We start from the raw sequence: 14,361 nt of genomic DNA, 5'->3' as shown, positions 1-14,361 counted from the left end.
TTTTAAGTATAAAGCTCATGGCCTAGCAAGAAAGCCCTAAAAAACTTCAGTACCTCAGTTTTCATAATCGCAGCCCAACACATTAGAGGAACCTCACCTTCATGCTGGCATTACAGCTACAGCAACAGGACGAAGCCATATGATAACTCAGGCTAGTCAGGACACGAGGGACCATCCAGTTGAACTCCCAGCAGGTCTGTGGCTGTCTACGGGGCCTACATGCCACACAGGACACAGCAAGGTGCTCACAACCTACGTGAAGAGGCCTCGTCCCCTTGCAGGAAGAAGGCTTGCAATGGCACAGATGCCGCTGGGGTCACGGAGGGGCTGCTCTCCATTTCAGATGTGCTCTGCACAGGACTGGTCTCCCCTGGCTCCTCTTCCTCCTCCCCCAGACCCCACCACCACGGGGCCACCCCACAGGGCCTGTGCCATGCCACCAGCGAAGGCCAGGCCTTTCCCACGGACAACGGCTGAAGCCACTGGCGAGCCCCAGGACGAGGCAGCAGAGCAGCCAAGGCCTGGGTCAGGCTGCGCTGAGAGGAGTGGGGCTGCAAGCTCCAGGGCCACCCACTCAGCCCCACACGGCCTCCCCTGTGGGCTTGCCATTCCCCCTGAGAAGCCAGGGGCAACGAGCGTCTCCGTGTTCGCTGGGGAGCCCCGGGGTCGGTCCCCTGCCCCACAATGCCTTCGAAGACGGATGCCTTCCCCCGCCCTCGCCGTACTGGAAAGGGCATGAGAATACAGCTACGCTCCCCACCCCCAGCCAAGGAGATGGTACCGTCTCTTCCCGCCAGTTTACTGTGCGCAGGTGGGCTAGTCCACTCTCTGGAGGGGGAGTCTCCGAGCTCGGCGAACTCCCCTTCCCTGTAAAGTGGATGGTTCCGCCCGCCCGTTCGCGCCCAAAGAAGGCGAGCAGGTCAACTCGGGTGAGAGGGAAGAGCAGCGCGGCGATGGCGCCGCCTCCCCGAAACTAACCTGGCTCCAGCCGACCCGCCGCCGTCCCTGCAGACTGTTCGCCGTGCCGCTCCGCGGGGCCCTGGAGGAGCCGGGGCTGCCCGGCCGAGCGCCGGTGCCCGCCCTGCCGCCGGTGCGGCAGCCAGAGCCTCGGCCAGAAGCGGAACCGCGGCGGCGCTCAGCCCTCAAGGGCCGGTGTCCCCGGCTGGTCCCCAGCTGGACTCGGGCAGTCGCCGACAGGCAGCGCGGCGGGCAGCCCGCGGGGGCCACGACGGCGTTGAGGGCCAGAGGGCGCGCGGCGCCTCAGCGGGGAGGGCGGGAAGCGCCGCCAGGCCTGCGCTGCGTGCTGAGGGTATGGCTGCTGTGCGCGTCCCCGGCTTCAGCCCAGCGAGGTATTCGTGGACGTTTTGAAGATCAGCTTCCTACAGCTGCGCTGTTGGAAACGTGTCATTGTAAGGACTGTGCTTCGCCTGGGACAGTAGCAAGTCCGAGGCTGTGCAGACCACTCTCTAGCTGTGATGGCAGCGGAGCATGTCATGGTCATCTGCAGGGGAGGCAACATGTAGAAAACATGGGTAGATGCAATTGCATTTTAAGCTATTGCAGTTAGGATTTTGTAAGAAATGAGGGCTCACATCAATAAATTAGTATGAGATACATTCACTGATTTATATTGTGATAGTACATTAAAAAAATCCAAGGTATAAAAGATCAGATAGTACAATTCTGAATTCACAACATTGCAACCTAAGGTAAGATATCAAGGAGTCTGAGATTCCTTTACTCGTATACAAACCGATTACCACCTTTTCCCTTCACCTGTTCTTATGCCCTTTAAAACAAAACCTTTAGCAGTACAGGTATACAGAATTGATCCCTGATTCCTGTCTATTTGCACTAAAAACTCTGTGAAGAGCTTCATTTTCACCACACAGCCAGCTGCGACTGCTACCACCACCACACTGCAACCTATTCTACACTGCATAGTCTCAGTCCTCATCCTGATCTGTAAAATGTTCTGGTTATCATCACTTCTGCGGCCGGTATGAGTGACAATGCTCACGGTTTGAGGTGACAACTGGATCCACAGGCTGCTTTGCACGCTGTTGCCAGGTTGGAAACATTTTTACACGTTCCCTGTTGCTGAGGAACCCGAGGCCCTGCCAGGTTTGACGTACTTCACCTTATTTAGTCACATCAGAACTGCTCAAAGCCACCCAAGGCGGTGGCAGCAGCAGCGTAGTTACTCCCTTGCTGTTTTCGCTCTACATTCCTTTCTTCTCTGCCTGTTTGCCGGCTACCCTTTTGCCCTCATCCCTGCTCATTACCTGGGAGACCTCATCTTCAGCTGCTGCCCCAGTTTAAATCCCTATTTTGCAGCTGCCAGGTAGACACGTCCCAGTTTTGCCTCAAATGCAGAATTCCTGCTGCACAGACCCACTGTTCCTTTTTTACTGCATGTGCCCAGTTCATTTTGAAATGATCCACCCATGTGCTGTAAGCCACACAGTGAAACTTCAGCCTTTCCGAAAGGACAGGAAGATCAGGGAAATCATTTTTCACCTGTTTTTAAAGCTGCTCCTTGGAATCTTTAGTACTGGCTTTTATTTTAGTAAGAACTAGTGTTTTAACAGTCAATACATATGAAAAGGAGATGATACACAAGCTGTGCTTCAAATCATTCAGTACTCCAATGCATTAGCAACAGAAATATCTACCATGGCTTTTTTACAAAAATTTTACAAAAATACAGGTCTGCACACGTTCCATGTTTTATCTGCGATCTGTTCCACATACGTACTGTCCGGTTTTCATGAAAGACAGCTATATGAAAATAACTGATGCAGACCGTACCCTCGTCACCTCCAAATTACACAAAGATTATTATAAAGAAATACTTTATAATAGTTCTACCTACTTTAGAATTTAAAGCCTAGCATGATCCTATCCTGCCTCTGGCCAGTGTTACCATGGCTCATGAGGTTCGCTATGTAAACCAAAAGACAGCTTCATAGCAGAGAAACAATACAAGTGCCACGGGGATGAGAAAAGAAAGTATTTCATCTAAGAACAACTCTGGTATCTGGAACAGGAGAAGCTGAGTTCTGGGGTACTCCCACTGCACACAAACATATAGCAAGTTAGGAAAGAGCGTGCTTAACTTAGAAATTCAAAATTTATTTACAAGTTGTCACTAAAAAAAAGGAAACAACACAAAACTTCCCTCCTGGATACACTCTGCTCTGCAAAACACCGCAAGTGAAGATCATTAAATTCATTTACACATTTTACAGATTTATCTTTGTATACAACGGCGTATGCTTTAGTCGTCAAGACGTTGGAAAAAGAGATAATAAACAAAGCTCTTTTATAATAATGAAACTGCCAGGTTTCCTTTGGCCTTCCACACTTTAAAAATAAGCTAAAACACTTTAGCAGAGGAACAGACATAAGACTTCTAACTTTTCTAAAAAGGTATGCGAGAATTATCCTTCTTCAACTCAGGCTTGCGATATAACATTGGACCTACCCCAGCAGCCTTAATTGAGACAAGAACTGTACGGAAGCAATTAGCAATATTCTCTGCGACAGAACTGCAAGATCATACCCATAGTTTCAATTTCAGTGAGCTGTTAATTCAACAAAGGAAGATGGAGAGCAAGGGGAAGCAGCAGCAGGAAGAGAAGAGGCTGCAAATTCACTGGTTTTTAACATAGAATTGCCTTGGAAAGGGCACAGTATTCCCCTCCCACATTACCCAAGAAGCTCAGAAACAAACGTGCACTTCCAGCACATTAATCACCATGCAGGAGTTTAACCCGCATTTTTAAAAGTATAATAATCTTTGACAGAACAGTAACAAATGCTAATCACTGATATCACCTGCTAGTCTAAATTAACATAGAGTTGCCCAGCTTTAGGTACATTTTTTTTAGATTTTGCATAGCAAGTGCACCTATTTTCAACCTACTTCACCATCAGCACAAAACATTCTTGATTTGAAAAGCCTTATGAAAACACCAAGAGAAAAATCCTGTTCTCAATCAAACCAGGAAAATTCGACTTCCAGTGTGAACCGAACCAGGACTTTACCCAGTTAGTTTTGCCTCCCTCAGTATCACAACTGTACTTCAATAATTTGTAACATGTTTGTAGAGCCTAATTAGTATTCTTTTAAATAGTACTGTGGTAGTAACTGAAACAAAAAACACTGTTGTTTTTCTTAATTTATTTTTAAATTGGGAAGCGTACTGAAGGAAATTCATCCCTGAGTAACGAGACGTTTAAAAACCGCATCCTATTGACAATCATTGCAATACATTACGACGCATAAACAGTCAACGCTATTAACAGGCAGCAACAGAACTTGTCACAGTCCAATATATTTGCAGCGTTGTTGTATTGATCCCATTATCTCGTTTAATGCAACTGCAAGTGAACATTAGGAAATAGGATAAATAGAAGTAGTGTCTTTATTATTTTAAGTTGAATTTGTCAAATTGACAGCTAAACTGGATCCCCGAAAACTCAAGAGCAGTGATGGTTGAGCAACTTGCTTCTTTGGATGTCCAAAAGATTTCGCAACAAGGTACCTTCAACCAAACAACAGGAGGAGAACGATTGTAACGGAGTTCACTGCTATTAACGGCACTATAGGGGAAAAAAAAAGGAAAAAAGAAGAGCAATTGTGAAAATTTTCTTCTGCACATCGCAAAGAGACAGAACTTCTTGTTATCTTGCGAGACTAACTTTTAAGGAGCAAAATCAATCAAAATTTTAAAAATACACTCAATTTTCTTATGCAAAAATCAGGATTAGTGGAAGGAGGCAGGATCAAAGCCGAGAATACTAAAAATTAGGAAGCAACAGCATAAATATTTTTATATGGCCCATCATGTTCTAACTTTGGCCCAAATGACCCTTTCTCCAAATGAAACAAAACCATCTCCAAGTCAGTTTCTACCCTTGGCTTTACTGTCATTTAGGAAAAATGTATCAGCTTTTACTCTGTGGTGAGCAAGACAGACAAGATTTGTTAATTCCTATTTATCATCACCTGTAAAAGGAATCTTTGGTGTGCTTTATAGCAAAGAAAACTATCAGTAGGTTACAAATTAAGAGCCTGGGTTTTTTTTCTCCCCAGCCTTTGAGGCGTGTAAGCCTGTCTTACCGTTAAGAATCGCAGGAATTACATTTTCCTCACCAGGTGCTTTACACAAAATTGAATTTAGCCAAGGTGAAGCTAACTGCACCCTCTGATTGATCACCAAGCTTCCCCCCCAGCTCCCAAGCTCTGAGGGAGTTGGGAGCTGGGGAAGGAGCAGATTTGAAATGACAAGCGGAAATAGTAGCTGTTTGGTAAAAGAAGAGAGTCAAAATACCAATGTTACTTCATTAAAGCACAGAAACAAAACTCCACAGACAATAATGTTTAAACGAAAGATTGTCACCTTACCTCTCATAACTGTTCGTACAGATCGAATAAGGTTCGTTAGCTGTGCTTTAATTCCTGGTTCCTCTCCAAATCCTCCAATTCCTTGATCGCTTCCCCAGCCAACTGTGTCACAGAAAAATAGCCAGACACGTTAGAAAAAAAAAAAAATAATCAAAACAACACCCAAACTGTGCAACAAATGCTATCAGTAATATTAATGAGTGATCTGTCTTGAATGTGGTTATCACTAACGTTAGAAAAACAAACTACAAACCGATTCACTTTATTTCAAGATCAGGCTTTAAAACGATGTACTGAAAACTGTTAAACCTTTTAATGAACACAACAGTAATGACAGATCCCTGTTTCTGTGAAGGAAACCCTTACCCTTTTTTTTTTTTTTTTTTAAGGCACTACTATTCCCTGCATGCCAGAGAAATGTTTCCAGGGATGGGGCACCTACCACCTCTCTGGGCAACCTGTGCCAGTGTCTCACCACTCTCATCGTGAAAGATTTCTTCCTCAGATCTAGTCTGAGTCTGCCCTCTTTTAGTTTTTAAACTAAAAAGTTTGAAAAACAGCAAATAACTGTTGTGTACAAAGTGATGTTTCAGCACTGAGAGATGATATGCATGACATAAAATGGTTGGCGCAGATTCCAGGTCGGGCTGATGATTTTTGTAACTGCTCTTATTAAAAAAAAAAAAAAAAAAAAAAAAAAAAAAAAAAAGGGACCTGGGAGCTTTTCAGCGGGTGACAAAAGTACTGAAGGTTCACTTGAAGGGAGAATCCCTTCCCCACCTGCTGCGGGGAGGGGCAGAGCATGTGGTCCCAGGGATGGGACCAGGGAATTTTGAGTCCCACCAGTCATGGCCCTGACCCATTTGGGGACGAGCGCAGAAGGGAGCGGCTGTCAGTATTCAGAGCTGCACTGTGCAACTCGCCACTTTCTTTTGTCCAGAGACAACTTTTGAGTGATTTTGGTTGGGGGTTTTTTCACTTCCTTGTATCCCTCGCTCTTCTGGCACCGAGTTCTTTCCCTCATCAGCCGGCTGAGCTTGGCATTACTCCCAGTCACCTGGGGCTGACAGGTCGCTGGAGCCATCCTTCATCCTTGCGTCTCCCTTCTCCATTAGCTGCTGCTCATCAGGAAAGCAAACGTCCCCCCCAAAAAAACCCAAACCCAAACTGAACAGGTCCCTCGCAGTGAATCCTACCGGGGAACAGGAGAAAGGGATTAACTATCTGCACTCCTGCCAAAAACCCACGCTCAGCCTAACTCAGTGAAGTCTGGGCTCTCCGGATCAGGAAACAGGGAAACCTCGGGTCATCATTGGTAATTTTTTCTGGGGTAAAACAACACAAGAACTTTTCGTGGGTGGCTTTTCTGCGTTTCATGGAGTTTTGTCATCTTTTAAAGCACAAGGATGCCCAACCTTGGGGATTTTTCTTTGGTACCGCAGAAACTCGAGTGTCAACGTGTAAAGACTGAGATGCGCTATCTCATCAAAAAAACGGCATGACGAGATGAAAGAAATCGCCTCTCGCTACCACAACATCCTGACGCACGGTGCAAACAGAGACGAAATAGCAGAAAGGCACAGGGGAAAAAAAGAAGATTATTACGGGGAGGGAGGGGCGGGGAGAAAATTACAGTGGGGAAAAAAAGAAAATTACAGGGGAAAAGAGAGAGACAACGCGATGACAGGAGCGACGACAACCAGGCCGGCCGAGAAGACGCAAAGCCCCAGCGCAACTCCTCTGCACGCCGACATTCCGCACGGCAAGGGAGGGGTGCAGGCGGGGCGGCAGCGCACCGGGTCCCACGGAGCCCGTCGGGCCGGGCCGTGTCTCCGCCACACCGGGCGGCCTCCCCGCGCCCGCGGGGCCCGCTACGAGCACCCTCGGGCTCGCCGAGGGCCGGGTGCCGCCAGCCGGGCTCCGGGCGGCTCCTCCCTTCACGGGCCGGGCCGTGCGTGTGTGTGGGGAACGGACGGGGACGCGTCGCCGTGGCCGGGCCCGGCCCGGACTCCCCCGCCCCCCGCGGTCGGTCGGTGGCGGCTCACCGTGCCGGAGGAAGCGCTCCTCGTGCAGCACGGCGACGGCGTTGACGATGAGGAGGGCGGCCTGCAGCAGCGCGTACAGCGTGAACGCCATGGCCCGCCGCGCGCCGCCGGGGCGGGACCCGGCGCCAGAGCGGGACGTGGCGGGGAGGGGGCGTGGCTTGAGAAAAGGGAGGGCGTGGGTCGATGACGGACGTAAGGAGGGCGTGGCTTGCGGCAAGGGGCGTGGCGGCTCTGGGTTTCCCCCGCCCCACGGTTGCCGCTTCCCGGAGGTGGGCCCCGGCGGGCTCGCGCGCCGTGCCCGTGGGGAAGCTCCGCGGCGCGCGGAGCCGGTGGCCCTTGGCGTCAGCCCGCGTTCTGCGGGGGAGGGGCGTGCCGCCTCGCCTCTGCGCCTGTGGCCGTAACGGTGCCTCTTCCAAACGGGGGGAGCCGGCCGGGAAACATCGTCCCGGCGCGGACATCACCCGTTGGTCACCCGAGCAGAACTAGTCCAAAACATAAACCACCTTATGGGCAAAAATACTTTTTCTGCATTTAATTTTGTGGGCAACGTCTGGGGGGTTTCTGCTGTATTTCTTCAATACGTGCCGGCTTACGTTTTTGTTCTAGCAGGAAATCAGCTCTGGCCCCAGCTGTGGTGTCACCAAAACGTACTGACTGCAGAATTCAGGATTCTTAGCAGAACCCAAAAAAAAGCAATTATATTTTATATCAGACTGATCCGGGCCTGTGGGTACTTCTGCAGCCAAATAACAAAAATAATAAATAACTGGAGCTCAGGGACACTGCATAGTTATTGATGCATAAATATACATTTTTTTCCCCTTGCATCTTCCAGTCCGATTGGCTGAAGGGGGCGATTTTGCATAATTGCTCCAATTTTATTTCTCAGCAATCATACAATATGCAAAGCCCTTAACTCCGGATGGTTGATAGCTTTTATTACTCAATCAGGGTACAACGATTTGCACCATCACTGCGCTTTGATGGTTATTAGACTCACTCACCGTGATAGCAATGATAACTTTGCGCTTAACTTTGGTGGACTGGAGAGACCCCACGCCGATTCTTTGCCCTGTCACAGACTTCTGACACGATCTGGGTACATTGTTCACAGTTTATCAGTATTACATCTCCATCCTTCAGCTCTGGGTTAAGATCCGCTCACCAGCAAGCGCGAGACGATCCGATACTTCAGCGGTGAATCGAGCATCGGGACCGTACCATCGATAGACACTCGGACACCGTGAGAACTGGCCAGGAAGCAACCCACGCCTCAGCTTCTTCTGGTCTTCACCTTTCCTTTCCCAAGCACTTGCTTTAGTATAGTCGATGACGTAGTATTAGGCATCTAAATCATCATTACTATTAAATTACATTCCTTATGAAGAGCTAGAAGCAAGAGAAAGCACCCCATCATCAGAGCCATGGCATATTTTGTTATTGACTTACCCCCAAAATTACTAATATTAAATAAGGGAGGTAGAGAACAAAAGTCAAACATATTCATCCCAGTTTTGTAAGCTGGTCAAAAGTACTTGCTATGTAAGTCTCGAAAAGGAGTATAGTCTCAATTCAGGGAAGTGAGTAAAACATCTATTGCACTTCCAGTGAAATCAGTATTATTTAAGCATATGCTGAAGTGTTTCGTTATGTGAAAGCTCAAAATTTACAATATTTCAATATTTCCAGGTGTTGGCTCTGATTCCGGCGCGTATGCTTGGCTTCATGGATGTCAGCAGTCAGTGGCACTACTCGAGTGAGCTGGCACATGTGAACACACACTTGCAAGCTCAGGAATTCCAACATTAACTTCCTTATTTCTCATCTAGATTTTTAAATTGGGTATAACTACAAACCTCCTAAAAACTACCAGTTTAACATTTTTAAATGGAGCCATTTCTAGTTACCAAGAGGCCCCCGAAGTTTGCAGAAAGCTTTTTTTAATCATTCAATCCACCTTTCTCCATGTGTCTATAAATAAAAAAGGCTGATCTTGAGTTTTACTAAACTCCACACGCACAGAGAAAGTCAATATCGGGCTGAAAAGACTTCATCCCAAAGGTCATTACTATTTTTTAAGAAGTTGTGAGTGCTGGCATATAATGGTCTCACAAATGGAACTGCCTTTTGTTCTCAGACATAACTTAGGGCATTATGGCAGTAATTCTATAATTAAATACAGATAAATATGAGGGGTCACTACCAGGCATGTCTAATAACCACCATCATCAAGTAGCATTTCCTGGGCTACCTCCTTTACGGTATCCAACCTATAAATAAATACTAACCTCAGTAAAGAGCTAATGTTTAGAATTATGGCACTGAAAAAAAAAATGAGGTTTTAAAAATAAGTATACACGTTATGGCTTAGTGTTTTTACCCATAATTAAGATGTATCTCCAAAGAGCAGCTGCTATCAAGCTTACATAAACTTGACATGATTTTCCCCATTGTAAAATCCATCACAGCAACTTAACAACCACATGAACCTTATCTCTGAATCATCGTATTACGTGGTTGAAGGGAAAACCGGACAAAGTTGCTTGCATTGGAAGGAAAGCATGTTTTTTTCTTCATTAAGGTGTTCTGTTTCAGTGCAGTAAATTCCTGCGGTGTCATCTGCAGAGCGCAGTCAATCACCATAAGGGAGAGTTTTAAACCACTTTACAGATGTCAAAGGATTAAACTTCAGGCTGGTGAAGTATTGTGAAGACCTTGGTATTTTTTATTCGCAGTTCATTGCTCAATATCGTCAGACAAGAGCACAGCTCCTTGGCTCTGACTGACTATCCTCTAGAGTTAACGAGACTCGGGCTTGTTGCATCCAAGTTTTCAGGATTGTGTCAGTTTATTCCTGGCGAGCAAATACCAGGCTGAAGGAAGTCTTCTCACACCCTCAATCCCGGCATCCTTCGCCTCACTCGCCACCCACCATCTCCTGAGTTTATTTTCCGAACTAGCTTTGACGATCTCCTCCTTTAGATATTTGCCAGCAGGCCTGCTAATACCTTAGGAGCTGAAGATGAGCAAACTTTAAATATTCCCTGTCAGAGTCCGGAGGAAAGCTTGCTACCTCCTGGTTTTACCTTAACGGGGCTCTGAACGGACACAAACCGTCGCGCTACGTGGAACGGGGTATTAAACGGAGGAGTCCTTACACCTGCCTGCCACGCACCAACCTCGACAATGAGTAACTCCATTACCTGAAAAATTCTGTGTATGTGAAAACATTAGGTTCTGCAGCTCTAAATAAACCCCACAGCTACATTTCGCAGCTAAACTAAAGCCTTTGTCATCCTTCCTTCATCACACCTATTGCACTGCCGAACTGCTGCAAAGGTTAGCGACGCATCCTACGGACATAACACATCTCTTGTAAGCACAAACTGAATATTTAAGTGATTTAATATCCAGCTGCTTGTTTTAACCACCAAGCTTTTGTACATTTGAGAGAATTAGTATCTAGTTCTCACCCTTCAGTAGCTATATACAGAAAAGATCTTTGTCTTGTCCGTGACTCTAAACGTGCTGCGCAGTATCATCTCTGCCCTTGCTTATTTGGAAAGCAAATAGCTGTCCCCTTCAAAAACACAGCCTGCCAATTTTCCTAAGATTTGTACCCTGAGAGGACATGAATATGGCTTCATATGCAAAAGGAGGTTGCAGAAGAAAGGAAAAACAAATCCAAAGTTCTGAATTTGCACCTAAATTTATTGATGCCATTTCCAAAGTTTATCGTGCTTGGCTCTGTACCCGTAACAGCCTTTAAATGTCATTTGTTGTCTAGTGCATGCACACACACGCTGCTCTTCATCTTGTTATTATCAATAGTACAGTATTACATTACGTGACATTATACTGTATTGTGATTATTGGCATCTTCACCTCAGTCACCGTTTGCGTTGTGTTCGTGCTGGAATACACCAGTCCAGAAACAGAGTCCGTTATGCTCGGTACCGTATAGGTATTTTTCAGAGATGACAAGCGTAGGGATTTTCCAGTCTATGTCTCAGCTGGAAAACAGTGGATATCAAAAGCAGGCCAACACAGGGAATGGGGCAGCAGGAAAACAAATAGACTTTATCAGAGAATTGGGAGTCTCTGCTTCGCCCTGCCTTACCACTGACGGACGGTCAGGATTTGCAGGCGTTGAGGCAGCAGCTGGTCTTAAGGAGGGATTTACAGCAGGATGAGGAAACGGCCCCATGAATTTTGATGAGGGGGGCGGATATTGTCTCTGTGCAGTGAGCGGCATGAAGAAAGAGCAGGGGTATTAAGGAGAGCAAAGGGAAGGGGTGCCTGAGGCTGCTGTTATGGGCGGTGGGCAGGCAGGATCAGCTCGCTAAATAGAGGTACGGAAAGGAAACCAAAGTGGCACAGACTTACAGGCAAGGGGTTGATGTTTGTCACCATGCACATGCAAGCGTGTGTTTCCATCGGACCATGGAAAATGGTGTCAGTAGCAATATTCTGAATGGGAATATGGTCAGTATCAGAGGAGAAAGGACCCTGCTGCAGCTGAACCCCCGCCAGGGATGGCCGACATGTGCCCTCAGCTTCAGGATCAGGTCTGGTTTCCATCTCTGCTAATAGAAAAGTTACTCAAACCGCCCTTTTGGGATAAATACAGAGGTGTTGTAAGGGTGACTGAAATCCGACTGCCTTCGCAGCACAGCACACGGATTTTCACTCAGGTCTCTGAAACGCCTAACGCCTGCGTGGATGTGTCTGGGAAAGCCTCATCTTTCTGCTCCTGCCCTAAGTCTCTGTTTTGATAAGCATAACATATGGGAGTTTACAGGAGTGTGTTGGGTGTCACAATGCACCTCGCTGGGGCCAGACCCTCCATCAACAGCTTCCCCAGTGAATGGCTCGCCCCATCTAGGCCTGGAAGAGGAAGAAATTCATAGGTTGTAGCCTTCCCGTTCATACATTTGGTGGACCTTAGGTCTCCCCTTTGAAAACATGAGTCCTGAGAGCATTACTTCCACTGATGTTAGCTAAAGCCATTAGGCAAAGTCACTGATGCCAACAACCATTCCAACCTGTTGGTGACTGTTAAGTGCCATAATGATCCTGCAGATACTTTCAGTGCTCTGCAACATGTGAGCACAAAGGAGGAACAGACCATGCCAGACTCCTTTTTGGAGGAATACCCACTGGTCCAAGGGTTTTTCTCCTGCTTCCTTTGACTTCCCATCTACTTGTATGGAAAACATGCAGGAGGTCAGCCAAGCAAGTTGGTAAGAAAAATGGGAAATTACATACACTGCAGCTCTTGCAGCATTCCTAGCAGCAGTTAGCGAAGGGCATGAAACAGGGCTGGAACCCCTCTCCTGTGAAGACAGGCTGAGAGAGCTGGGGGGGTTCAGCCTGGAGCAGAGAAGGCTCCAGGGAGACCTTACTGCAGCTGCCAGGGCTGAGAGGGGCTGAGGAGAAAGATGGGGACAGACTTTTTAGCAGGGCCTGTTGCGACAGGACAAGGAGTAATGGTTTTAAACTAAAAGAGGGCAGATTTAGACTAGATAGAAGGAAGAAACTTTTCATGCGGAGGGTGGTGAAACCCTGGCCCAAGTTGCCCAGAGAGGTGGTCGATGCCCCATCCCAGGTCAGGCTGGATGGGGCTCTGAGAACCTGCTCTAGTTGCAGATGTCCCTGCTCACTGCAGGGAGGTTGGACTAGATGGCCTTTAAGGGTCCTTTTCAAGCCAAGCCATCCTGTGATTCTATGATTCTATGAAATTGGACTAGGCTGGCCAGATCCAGGGAGCACCCCTACCCCTCTCCGTGCCAAATCTCAGTCTAATCTGTCCCCTGTAACTGTCACCTGAACGGGGAGAACAGCCAGGCTTGTTCCTCAGCAAGCTGGTGTCATGCCAGAGGCAGAGGTCATCGGTGCTGGGAAAGTTGCAGCACTGAGTTTAAAAATTAATAGACGGTATCTTCCTTCAGGCTGTAAAAGTGGGCAGATTAAAAAAAAAAATCACAAACCTTGTGAGCTAAGAAATTGCAATCTGTCAAATAACGTTAGCATAGCCACAGAATCTTACAGCTAGTAGGAAACTATATGCAAAAGGTTACATCTCAGCATAACGTGTAGAATTCACTATGAGTCAGAGGGATTGGGAATTTTTTGTAAAAATTACCATAAATCTCCCCCTGCATTTTTCTCCCATGACTCATCCCACAGAAAGAGCTAATATGGAAAGATGCATGTCTCTACAGTGAATTTTTAACTCAACCCATCAGAGAGATAAGGTACATGTATCTACGCTTCTTCTCCACCTCCAGAAAATTTCCACTTTCCTGTATTTTCTAATACTGGTCTGGTACAAGTTCACAGTGCAAAGCTACCGTGGAGGAAATGAAGTGGGGCATGTCAGTCCATCAGCTCGCCAGCATGCACCCCGCGTCCTTCACCCACTTTTCGCTCTGGAAGAAAGCGGCTGGTGAAAGAAGCTGTGGGCCATCACTGCTCTGGCACTGAATCGGGGGGTGTTACCGAGACAGCAAAGGAGAAGAACGGTAACTCCAAACTGGAAATTGTCTCTTCAGGGATGGCAAACTCTGGGGATACAGCTTGCTTGTCAGAAATGTAACTTATACACACTGGGCCAGTCAAATCCACCGTTGAAATCTTATCATTGTTCGTCACTGTTGTATTTTCCACTACCACAGGTGTACTGAGATCTTTCAACGAATAACTTGATGTGCAGTGCCTGGCACAACAGAAATGGAGCAACAGAAATCTTTAGGTGTTAGGTAAGCACGAAGAGCTGTTTGTATTTTGAACCTAATCCAATTAATAACAGGATATAATGAATGGCAGTACAGAACTGATATCTGGGATAGAGCTGGTTTAATTAATTAAGCAGATGGCCTTTTCCTCTCCCACAAATCTTTC

The 14,361-nt window shown here is 47.0% G+C and overlaps 1 protein-coding gene across 1 annotated transcript; it reads right to left on the bottom strand.

The window, feature by feature from the left end:
- Positions 1-4,552: 4,552 nt before the first annotated feature.
- LOC309415107 (immediate early response 3-interacting protein 1) lies at positions 4,553-7,549 on the bottom strand (the record flags this gene model as incomplete). The annotated part of the gene is made up of 3 exons (XM_082012553.1): positions 4,553-4,608; positions 5,414-5,515; positions 7,459-7,549. 3 exons carry the CDS (start codon positions 7,547-7,549, stop codon positions 4,553-4,555), a joined length of 249 nt encoding a protein of 82 aa, XP_081868679.1.
- Positions 7,550-14,361: the final 6,812 nt, after the last annotated feature.

Source organism: Phaethon aethereus (assembly GCF_964289735.1).
Source record: "Phaethon aethereus genome assembly, chromosome: W".
NCBI lineage: Eukaryota > Metazoa > Chordata > Aves > Phaethontiformes > Phaethontidae > Phaethon > Phaethon aethereus.
This window is presented reverse-complemented; position numbering and strand designations above follow the sequence as displayed.